General features: G+C 44.1%; 1 protein-coding gene across 5 annotated transcripts in view; it reads right to left on the bottom strand.

The window, feature by feature from the left end:
• Positions 1-12,253, bottom strand: part of As3mt (arsenite methyltransferase) — a 33,943-nt gene that overhangs the window by 9,514 nt on the left and 12,176 nt on the right. For all 5 annotated transcript variants that reach the window (XR_003952795.1, XM_006527235.2, XM_030251005.1 and 2 more), the window contains 3 exons: positions 11,566-11,697; positions 11,130-11,272; positions 6,548-6,682 (listed from right to left, as the gene is read on the bottom strand). Coding sequence is in view for 4 of the 5 variants with exons in the window: in XM_006527235.2 (XP_006527298.1) it covers positions 6,548-6,682; positions 11,130-11,272; positions 11,566-11,697 (410 nt within the window). In the remaining variant the exon portion in view is untranslated. The remainder of the gene's footprint in view (positions 1-6,547; positions 6,683-11,129; positions 11,273-11,565; positions 11,698-12,253) is intronic.

Genomic DNA, 12,253 nt, shown 5'->3' with positions numbered 1-12,253 from the left:
TGTTTGCAGGGTAAACAGGACTCAACGGACAGTGACAAAGGCTGAGCCTGGCTTTTGCTTATAGAGCTAACTACGACATGCCTGTGAGTCTTGCATCTTCGCTGATCTTCCAAAAGAGAGACACAACAAAAAACTCCAGACGTCTCTCCTGCTGACTTGTGCTAAGGCTGAGGCCTGACTTTCTCTACTAGGTCATGTCACCACTGTGGCTACCAAGCTAGACTACTAGTATATCCATAAAATAGTTACCAGTAGCTCTAGCTGCCACTACTAACCTATAAACTAAACTGCTGATTTCCAGACAACACAGATGAAAATTGCTCCAAAAAAACCTTTCTAAACATGGCCACTTCCCCATATCCTTGCTTTCCCACTACCTCTAATGGGTGGTGGACTAAAAGAGAGGTTAAAGCATTTAAAACCATCGCTAAAAATAAAAATTTTTTAAAAATTGAAGTTATAGTTGGTTTTTAGCTGGCTTGGGGTACATGTGAAGTTGATGTGTGACTGTGTGTGTGACTGTGTGTGTGTGTGTGTCCTGGAAGTGGGGCTCTTAGCAAACCTACATGAATCGGAAAGCCCGATTGTTACTGTCTGCACAGTTGTCCTGCCTCTCCTCATACGGCGCTTCTACTGTTGCTGTGGACTTTCTTTACAAGTTGAGCAAATGGCCTCTTAGTATGCTGCCAGCACAGTGCTACGACTCTTTGCAGGATCACGGTGTGCTGTGGCCGAGGCAGGCACATAAGAGAGGAAGAATCGTAAAAAATGCTGGTTTTAGGAAAAAAGACTATTCATTCCCAGTGTGGTTACGATGGCTTGTTCCCCGGTCCCCTCTCTTTCTCTAAAGAAAAAAAAATAAATAAATAAAAGAATTGGTCTCAGAGAAACTGGGTTAGCACATTCTAATCCCAGTGCTGGGGGCAGAGTGAGTTCAAGAACAGCTAGGTGTACATAGTGCGTTCTAAGACAGCCTGGCCTACAGTGAGACCCGACTCAAAAACATTGATCATGTTATGGCTGCAGCCATCTTCAGCTGTAACTATCATGGTTGTCATCCCCAAAGTACCCCTAAGCATCTGCATTTCCTGCCGTTTTTCTGACAAATGATACCAGGTAAGGGCCCTTAGAGCAGTACTGAGCACAGCACTGCAGAGTCAGTCTCAGGAACGCAGCAGCAGCCAGATAAATCCCTGAGATAAACAGACACACTCCAGCTAGAATAAAGTCCCTTACGGCCTGCTCCACAAACCGGCTCCTCTTTCTGACCAGTACTGCTGCGGCCTAGCACTACGTAGCTGTCAGTAAGTCCGGCTGTACTGTGTGCAGACCTGGATCTGGCTGTGTCTCCCTCAGCACTTCAAAGAAGTGCTCACACCTGAGGACTGGGTGGTCTCAAACAGGTCTCGAATAAATTTGACTCTCTTAAAGTCTGTGAGGGGGAAATTCTACAAGGCTTACCAGTCTATCCATGTATGCCCACTGTATAAACTACAATTAGGTACAAACAACAAAAAAGTGAAAACTTTTAGAAAAAGATCGTTTCTGAGACCAGGGTAAAGGGCACCTGGGAGAACAATTATAAAATCCTGAAAAGAAGGCTGGGTGGCAGTGGCTCGTGCCTTTAGTCCCGCACTCAGGAGGCAGAGGCAGGCAGATTTGAGGGCAGCCTGGTCTATAAAACAAGTTTCAGATCAGCCAGGCCTATACATAGAAACCCTGTCCCGAAAAAAGAAACAAAAAACAAAAAGAAAAATCCTGAAAAGGGTGAGTGAGCTAATGCCTACAAATTGTTCTTTGACCTCAACCTGTACACATAAAATAAATACAGATGAAATAAAATACCGTTGCCTAAAAAAATTAGAATATGATACAAGGTAGCATTTCACACTGCTGGAGAAATGATGGCTATTTATTAAATGAAATAAAAACTGTGACTAGTTGATATTTGGAATGAAATGTTGCAGACTCTGTAGTATAAAAAAACGGGACTCCTAAGCTGCTTCTATCAGAAAATGGTTCCTCGTGCCCTTGGACTTCTACAGAATCATATCCCAAATACCAGAGTCCCCAAACATTTTGTGGCTGGGGCTTTTATACAGTTCTAGCTTGTCTCCCCTATATGGCTACACACACTTTTTATTGGCTGCTTTAAATTACTGTGCAGTGGGCTAGACTGAGAAGGGAGGAAGCAGGAGGCTGCCGGAGAGATGCGGTCAGTCTGCACACCATGGGATAGGAGCTACTGAGCAACCATGTGTGTACATGTATGGACATGGACCAGACCACATGGCTGCTTCTTGGGCTTCTTTTCTGTTAGCCCTTGGAGGCTCCCTCCTCCCCCTAACCATCTGAAGCCAGCAGTGGTGGTCTATGTCTGTAATCCTGAATGTGGGAGGTAGAGACAGGATGGATGATCAGTTTATTCCAATCTGGGCAACGTAAACTCTGTCTCAAAAGAAAAAAAAAAAGGGTGTGTGTCACACATCTACAGGGGTGTGTGTCACACATCTACAGGGGTGTGTGTCACACATCTTCAGGGGTGTGTGTCACACATCTTCAGGGGTGTGTGTCACACATCTACAGTGGTAGACGGAAAGAGATGCAGATCAAAACCCTACAACTTCCCCATCGAGGCTCATGTAGGGTGGGTGGCTCACAACCATCTGTGACTCTATTCCAGAGGACCAGATGCCTTCCTCTGACCTCCGCAGGCACCAGGCACATATGTGGCATACATACATCCATACAGGCAAAACACTCATATGCATAGAATAAAATTAAAAACAAGCTAATGATAAAAAAAAACCTAATAAAACAGACCTAACTAAATCATCTCTGAGGTGATGAAGTGGAGGCTGGTTTCTTCAGTTTCTATCTTTCTGGCATCCTGGCTCCTGAACCTTCTAGCCTCAGAGAAGTCCTCCTAGTTTTCCTTTATTGGAAATCGTTCTTAGCACACTGCCTGCTGGTGCACAGGGTGTGCACTGGTGTGCACAGCTTTACTCTGGAACACCCCCATATGGAGGAGAAGTCGTGCTCACTGCTGGCTGCACAGCAGCAGGAAGCTATTGCTCATCAGGACAGATTTACAGGAGTCATCACTCACAGGAGTGACAGATGACAACGCTGTCGTCTGTCATAATCTACATTCCGAGGGCACATTTTTACCTCGTATAATGAAAGCAAGCCTTCATGGACATGTTCTTGCTAGCTTAGCATCTCCACAGCGTTACTGGCTTGTTTGTTCAAGTTACCTCCCTTGGCCAGATGGCCCTGGAGGAGATCAGGATGATAAAGGGAGTCACTGGCTAGACTTGGTCCAGATGTTCAGAGAACAAGGGAAGAGGGTAAGAGATAAGGACAGCGGCAGTGACATCATAGATCCCAGGGACAAGGCTGGCCACCTGACAAGAGGGCAAGAATGCACTGGGAACTGATGGCCTTTGTCCCCCCCCACCACCCCACCCCCCGATCTGCTAAAGCCTGAAGGCTGTAGATAAGGGAAGGCGGGTTTTAGAGGATTGGTCCACCGCCATCTCGGATCACCTGCTTCCTGTGTAAGCACAGCTTAGAGATTCCATTCTGTCCCTGCTCTTGGCATGTGTGGTGACCGGCAACAGGACTACTGTGTTCTGGTGACACTACTAGGGATACAAAGTAGCGCACCTACTGTGGATGACAGGGTGGTCCATTACAAGCTAGCGACATGACCGAAAATGATGCCCTATGCCTTTTAATCCCAGGACAGGACACTTGGATCTCTGTGAGTTCAAGGCCAACCTGGTCTATATACTGAGTTCCAGGCTGGCCAGGGCTATGCAGTGAGACCCTTGTCTCAAAAGCAAATAACGCCAAAAGCCACCAAAAGTTAGAAATACAAAAAGAAAAAAAAATCCATTGTTCAGTACAGATGCAAAATCTTTGAAAGCAGAAAGCCACACAAGTATTTACATATCCGTGTTCCTAATAGCACTGTTAATAATCTACTGCAGGACAGCAGTCATCAAATGAAGGACAGATGAACCAAGGTATTCCATCTCTGCTCCCAGAGGAGTGAGACAGTGGAGCATGCTCAGTGAAGAAGCGCTGGAAACACGGGTGAAAGGTCAGACACAAAAGGTCAAGTACACGTGGATCCACTCATGAGAAATGTCCAAAAAAGACAGAACCCTGGAGTCAAAATCACCAGACACTGCTAAGAGCCAGTCAGGAGAATTGGGGAAAGAGCTGCTTAGTGGGTAGGAGGGGTCAGTCTCCATGGCAACCTGAGGAGTCAATTATCAACCCTCTGTTCCCATCTGCTGTCCCCTGGCCTTACCTACTCCTCCCCCGAGAGAAAAAAAGACTACATATCAAAAAAAAGGTCTGGCCTGTCTTAGGGTAGAGCCTGGACAGTGAGAGACCCACAGTCTGTGAGAGCTGCCCAGTGTAAAGGCGACTCGGAGCTTAGGCAGGAACGGAGAGAATAAATCAGCTCCAGCCCTGGTCTTTTATGCTAAAATTAGTTGTTGCTTTGTTTTGCTTGTTTTAAAGCTTTATTTCTTCTTATTTTATGTGTCTGGGTGTTTTGCCTCAGACACGAAGGCCAGAATACATCCTCAGCGCCCCAGAAACTGGATTAATAGAGTTGGTACTTGCCATGTGGGTTCTGAGAACTGAGCTCGTAAGTCCTCTGGAAGAGCAAACTGAACACCTGAGCTATCTCTCCATCCCAAGAGTCAACATTTCTTTTTTTTTTTTAATTATGTATTTATTTTGTGTATATGAGTACACTGTAGCTGTCTTCAGATGCACCAGAAGAGGGCATCGGATCCCATGACAGATGGTTGTGAGCCACTATGTGGTTGCTGGGAATGGAACTCAGGACCTCTGGAAGAGCAGCCAGTGCTCTTAACCACTGAGCCATCTCTCCAGCCCCAACATTTCTTGAGTATTTAAACTATCTTATAGTAAAGTCATCCAGGAGTTTAAAAATATTAATTAAACCAAATGCCACTGAGTTATACATTTCTAAATGTTTAAAATGTGGAGCTGACACATGGCTCAGCAGGCAAAGGTGCGTGCTGTCAAAGTTGATGACCCAAGTTTAATCCCTAAACACCATATGATGGAAAGACAGAACCAACTTCCACAAGCTGTTCTCTAACCTCTATGTGCGCACATGTGTGTGCGCGCGAGCACACACACTAAATAAACAAACACATAAAACAAATGATGACTCAGCGACAGCTGTTTCTTCCAGAGGACACAGGTTCAAGGCCCCACATGGCAGCTCTTAACTCATCCAGTCCCAGGGCAATTGGATGCTCTCTTCTAGCCTCTGAAGGGACCGAGCACAAATGTGGTGTAGACATACGGGTACACCAAACACTCATAGAAATACAATAATAATTTTAAAAAAATCTTTTTACATTTTTAACTGGCTAAATTAATAAGAAGCATATTAATTTTATCTTAGCTTTGGTGCTTTCTAAAAGGAAACCGGTGCTTTCAAATGCTCACCTGGGGATTTGTTTTGAGACAAGGCCTTGCTTTATTGCCCACATTGGTCTTGGATTCGTGTACTGCTCCCCTCAAGCTTAGTCACTAGAATTAGGGGTGTGTGGTATTGAGTCCAACATGTAAGGCTTTTTTTTGTGGCAACTCTTAACCTGTATTGTATCTGGGACCCTTTTAAAAGCTTGCTTTTGATACTCCCCCTTTTCTTGTCCCCCACTCCCACTCCCACCCCTGGAGGTGAGGATGGAACCCAGGGCCTTGCACTTGCTAGGCAAACACTTTACCCCTGAGATAAATCCCCAACCCCTGTTTTGAAAACTTGATCAAAGAGACAGGTAGTTAACCAAGAAAGTTAAAGATGATATATATATATATATATATATATATATATACATATATATATATATATATGTATATATATATATATATATATCATCACATGATGAGGCAGGATATAATTCAGGCAAAAGTACATATGAGAAGAGACTATAAAGCTAATACATACACACACACACACATACATATACACACACACACACACACACACACACACATATATATATATATATACACACACAGAGTGAGTGGTAGAAGGCCTATCGATTTCCTTCAGTTAATTCACAGAATTCCAAAAAACTCAAAGGTCATTACTGACATGTTGTTAGGAATTAGGGGGAAAAAGAATTTAGGGGTTTGAGAGGTGGCTTAGTGGTTAAGAGCACCGGCTGCCCTTCCGGGATTTGATTCCCAGCACCCTCACGGCAGCTACCAACCATCTAAAAGTTCGGTTCTAGGGGATTCTGGCTTCCGTGGGCACTGCAGTCAGTACACAGACACACGTTTGGGCAAAACGCCCATACACATAAAACAAAACTAAATCTTTAAAATAAAAGGAATTTACAAAAACAAAATCAAATCATTTATCCGTACAAATAGTCTAAAAGTGGGTTGCAGTGGCCAACTGCGAAGAAAGTTGTTGTCTTGGAGGGGCCTATAGTTTGTTTCAAGGGACTTGATTGAAGTAGGAAACAAAAGTCAAACAAACCTTTGTCTCTAACTCAGAACGGCCCTGGGGAGCTGGCAGCGAGGCGTCAACAGGTGTGAAGAGAAAATCCGGAGCAAAACGTGAGTTCTTCAGGACAGCTGCCGTCTCCTCATCCACTGCAACAGCTTCGCCTTCCTAAGGGGCAGCAAAAGATGAGCATCAAACGGCACCATCTTGGCCCTTTTTGTTCTGTTTCAGGGGAGGGGGCTTGTATAATCTTGAGGTGTGAGTTCTCTCCTCCATGAGTTCTGCGACTCAAACTCAGGTTGCCAGGTTTTCACAGGCTAGCACCCTGGCCTGCGGAGCCATCTTGCCAGTCCAGCTCTTCAGTCTTATTAGAGAGAAAATATCCTGAGCTGGGCAGTGGTGGAGCCTACGGACCATAGTCCCAGCGCTAAAAAGGACACACGGTAGAACTGCCTCCTCTGGAGGGCGCTGAGGAGTCCTGCTAGGCCGGGGTCTCCCCTCTTGCATGGTCATCACTCTGTTTATTCTGAGCCGATTCTTAGGGTCCCCTTTGATACCCAGGGGTGCGAGTGTATAAGATCGTGTGTGTGTGTTTGTGTGTGTGTGTGTGTGTGTGTGTGTGTGCACGTGTGCCAGGTTCCTGGCCTTTCAGTTTGTTTTATTTGCTTTAGATCCCTGAAGGCATTTGGTTTCTGGCCATGGTTTGGTCTAATAATTTGTTGGGCATTTTTTTTTTCTTTTCCTTTCTTTTCTTTTTTTCTTTTTTGGTTTTTTGAGACAGGGTTTCTCTGTGTAGCCCTGGCTGATCCTGGAACTCACTCTGTAGACCAGGCTGGCCTCGAACTCAAAAACTCACCTGCCTCTGCCTCCCGAGTGCTGTGATTAAAGGCGTGCGCCACCACACCTACACCTGGCGGGCATTTTTTTTTTTTAAGGGAACTGTTTAGAGGTACACATTAGTTGGTAATCCTGCTAGTTAATTTCAGTATGTTAATTAAATTGCAAGAGCCTGCAGAACAGGGCTTAAGGGTAGCTGTAAGACACTGCGTGGTGCTGGGACCCAAACTTAGATCCCCTGCAGCGGAGACAGATGCTTTTAACCACTGAGCCATCCCTCCAGACTCTCTAAACAAACCTCCACAGTTGGCTTATTTTTCACACTAACGTGAAGTTGGTAATACAACTTTTTCTGTTTGTTTTCTGAGAACTTTTTTGTGATATTCTCCAGCGTACAAAGATCGTCCTGCCTCAGCCTCCCAAGGACTGGGATTACAGCATGTTCCACACAAATAGAAGCCTGCTTACACTGGCATTTTAAATCATCTTTCTTTAAAAAAATAAATAATAAAATTGGTAATTTATAAAACTTACAAGATCTTATAATTACTAAAATATAATAAAAAACTTGGGGCTGGAGAGATGGGTCAGCGGTTAAGAGCACTGACTGCTCTTCCAGAGGTCCTGAGTTCTAATCCCAGCAACTACATGGTGGCTCACAACCATCTGAAATGAAATCTGGTGCCCTCTTCTGGTGTGTCTGAAGACAGTGACAGTGTACTTACATAAATAAATAAATAAATAAATCTTTTTTAAAAACCTTGTAAAACCTCTAAGACTACATCTAAGTTAAAAGAAAACGTTGAAAATAAATGGTAAAGTAATTTAATTTTTTTAGAGGTTATAGCAAAACTAAAGGTGGGGACTGAAGAGATGGCTCAGTTGCTAGGAGAACACACTGTTCTTCCAAATGACCCCAGCTTGGTTCCCAGCCCCATAAGGTGGCTCAGAATTGTGTAAAACTCCAGTTCCATGGATCAAATGCCTTCTTGTCTCTGCAGGCACCAGGAACATATTTGGGGCACACATATGAATGAAGGCAAAATACTCATAAACATAAAATAAAATATCTTCCTATAGAAAAATCCTAAGGAATCAATTGTCAATCCTCTATGTCCACCCAGCATCCCCTGGCCTTACCTACTCCTCCCCCGAGAGAACAAAAGACTACATATCAAAAAAGGTCTGGCCTGTCTTAGGGTAGAGCCTGGACAGTGAGAGACCCACAGTCTGTGAGAGCTGCCCAGTGTAAAGGCGACTCGGAGCTTAGGCAGGAATGGAGATAATAACTCAGCCATGATCTTTCATTTGTTGTTTCTTTGTTTTGCGTTGGCTTTAAGCTTTTTATTTTATTTATGAGACACGGAGGCCAGAACAGATCATCCGCTCCTGTGGAACTGCTTTATAGAGAGTTGGTACTTGCCATGTGGCTTCTGAGACCTGAGCCCATAAGTCCTCTGGAAGAGCAAAAACAATCTCAACAACTGAGCTCTCCAGCCCCAAGAGCCAATGTTTCATGAGTATTTAAGTTACGCTATAGTAAAGTTAGCCAGGGGGCTGGTGAGATGGCTCGGTGGTTAAGAGCACTGACTGCTCTTCTGAAGGTCCTGAGTTCAAATCCCAGCAAGCACATGGTGGCTCACAATCATTTGTAATGAGGTCTGACACCCTCTTCTGGGGTGTCTGAAGACAGCTACAGTGTACTTACATATCACAATAAATAAATAAATAAGTTAGCCAGGGTTTTTTAAAATATTAATTAAATAATATTCATATTTTATTACACAAAAGGAAATTATCACTGTGACTCCTGTTAGGTCCTGTTTCTCTTCCTACCAACTAACATTTTACAAAGTAAGATCTGGCTTAGCCTTCAGAGCCTAAAAATACTGATTGCTAACAGGTTTGACTGCTCGTTTCTATCAATGTCATTAATATTTGCAACACAGAAGAGGCAATTTTTAAAAATTTAAAATACTATATTATTATCCAGTTTTTTGTTCTATAATGTAATTGTTCATTTACTTCTCCAAACTAAAATTTGGTATAATACCCAAATAATAAATCAAGTCAACATGTAGACATAAGAGTCATTCATAATAACCTAGATATTAAAGATCAAAATTTCCTTTAAAAATTAAAGCTAGCCATTCCACGTGAGGTTATCGATATTAGCTGAGCATCGTGGCGCATGCCCTTGATTCTATCATGGAGGCAGAGGCAGGTGGGTCTCTGCGAGTTTGAGGCCAGCCTGGTCTGCAGAGTGATGACCTTGTGTCAAGAAATGTGATGCTTGGCCAACAGGGGGAACTGTGAGGAACCAAGAAGAAAGGAGGAAGGTTTGAAGGAGGGGTTTATGGAGCAGACCTGCATCTGTGGACCTATGCTCAGAGTCTGCAAGGCCAAACCACTGAACCCCAAGACTGTGGAGAGCTAACGTGCTGCAGACCAGAGCAAGATCATCTCAGCCTATTTTTAGCCCCCTTGATTGACATCTACTGCCCACCCTGTGTCTGACCTCACATCCTGGGACTACGGAACTTTAACAAAGTATTCTTGGCAGACAGACCATCGGCTTCACCAATCCAAAAGACAAGAACGTCATCAGATAGCCTCAGAAACCTATAGCAGAGTATCCCCCATTTTGCGATAACTTGTCCATCTGTGGCTCCCACAATGCTTTTGGCAAATACTTCGATTTATAAATGTCTTCACTTTGTAACTAATAAAAAAAAAAAAAGTTATGTGACCACTCCACAGCGTAATGTGATTTGAGGGAATCTGAATCATGTCCCCCAGGGCTGCTGCAAACCCAAGCATGCAGACTCCTAGACAACTGCCGCTGTCTGTAAACTGGATTATGATGAAGACTGAAGGAAATTCAGCTGATGGCCCAAGACATTTCAGAACATTGGAGAGTTGAAAGAAAGGAGAGGAAGGGTCAAGGAGACTGGACAAGAGCCAAAGACAGCCCAAAGGGGGAAAGAAGCCCAAAGACAATTGGGACACAGGAAGGCTCTCCCCAGGAGACTTTTTGGGAGCCTAGTAAGTTTTCTGAAGGATTGACTATATGTCCAGTCGCTAGCACCCAAGAAGCCTGGACTCAGCGACTTAAGTAAGTGACCCCGGGGGTCAGGCAGCCATGCAGAATCCTGAAGGGTGGCCTTCCAGGGTCAGGGTAGGCAAGGACTGTGAATCTCAGATAACCGACATTCAACAAAGCCCTTGTGGAAGAAAAGAGAACCCAGACAGCTGACCGAAGCTCTGGGAATACAGAACACTGTGTCTCTGACCTTCTTACCACTGCTGAAGCATCTTACAGGGTTCACCACTGGGTGGTATTCATTTAGACAGTTTGCTCTTACTAGGAACTCCAAACTTGAAGCACTTGTTAAACCTAAAATATTTCAAACTAATTAAAAGGGTGTGCTCATTTCTAAGCCTTTGAATCACTGGTCAAGAGAAGAAGGTATAAAAAAGGTTTACTATTCTACTCTAAGTAAAATGAAACAAGGAATACACAAACCAAACATTAGAATAGCGAGAAGCAAGTCAAGGTCAAATTCAAGATCCATGGAAGGTTCTGGAGCCTAGAGGTGGGCACAAAAGCAAGAGTACAAAGAATGCTGCCAGAGTCATGGATACTAGCCCTGCTGGTACCCCAAAGCTGAAGATGGAACGTGGGGGCTCTCGAACATACTGGCAAGTGCTCTACCATTGAGCCATACTGTTAGCCGGGAGCGGGGGGGGGGGGGTGGGCAGCTTTTTTTTTTTTTACCTTGAATGTGAAATTTGCATCGAAAATTAGTTCCTTTTCATGTCCCTTGATTCCTCCATTGTAAACAACTCGGCATCTTTCGGCTGGCTCTGTCTTAGGGAGTTTGAAGAGGCGAAATGTGGCAGACACAAAGCGACAGTCACCTGAAAGCAGACAGGCACAGGGTTCACTTCCAGCACCCAGCAGCATCCGACAGAGCGAGCGCAGAGCACACTGTAAAGGTAATTTTCCTCACTGTGGGCCATTAATTCCCTTTCTGGGCACTTCGGCCTATTTCCTGATTGGTTTCTAGGTACTGAAGGGGCTGCAATTATTCAGGAGACAAGATGGACACCTGGAAATGAGCAGTTCCCCTCGGTGAGAATCGAGATGAAACTCACCGCCCAGTTGAAACCATCCACAGTGCAGTCACAGCATCTCTGCCATTGTTTCTTACCAAGAACCCCTTCGAGCTCCTTGTTTTCAACAGTAATGATATCGGCAGTGACCAAACGTGGAGGGCAGAACCCAATCTTTTGGGCAATGATGGCAAGATCCTTCCAGTACAGAGCGCCTCCCAGGCATTCCCCTTGAAAGAGAAAAAGTCACCGAGCAATCACTATACAAGGCAGAATTAAGGACACTCCTGGCCTGAACATGTAACTAGGACATAGTATTACGATGTAGGACCTGACTGACCATGGTGGAACACCTACACAGCAACTCACAATTGTCTATAACTCCAGGTCTAGGTGATTAGAAACCCTCACATGGCCTCCACAGGCACCAGGCATGCACACATACACCGATCTATATGGAGGCAAAATATTCATCACACATACACAGATCTATATGGAGGCAAAATATTCATATCCATAAAATAAAATAAATTGTTTGGACTTAGGAAATACGTTTTTTTTAAATGTTGTTTTAATTATTTTACTTATTCATTATCTTGCCTTTTTTTTTTTTTTTAAGAGACAAGCTCTCAACTATGTATCCTCGGCTAGCCCGGAACTTTCTATGTCAGCAGTTCCCAACGTTCCTAATGCTTGGACCCTTTAATACAGTTTCCTCATGCATGTTTGTGGTGACCCCCAACCATACAATTATTTCTGTCGTTACTTCATAACTGTGATTTGCTG

The sequence above is a fragment of the Mus musculus genome, chromosome 19, assembly GCF_000001635.26.
Source record: "Mus musculus strain C57BL/6J chromosome 19, GRCm38.p6 C57BL/6J".
NCBI lineage: Eukaryota > Metazoa > Chordata > Mammalia > Rodentia > Muridae > Mus > Mus musculus.
Note: the sequence above shows the minus strand (reverse complement) of the source record. Positions and strands in the feature narration are given on the sequence as shown.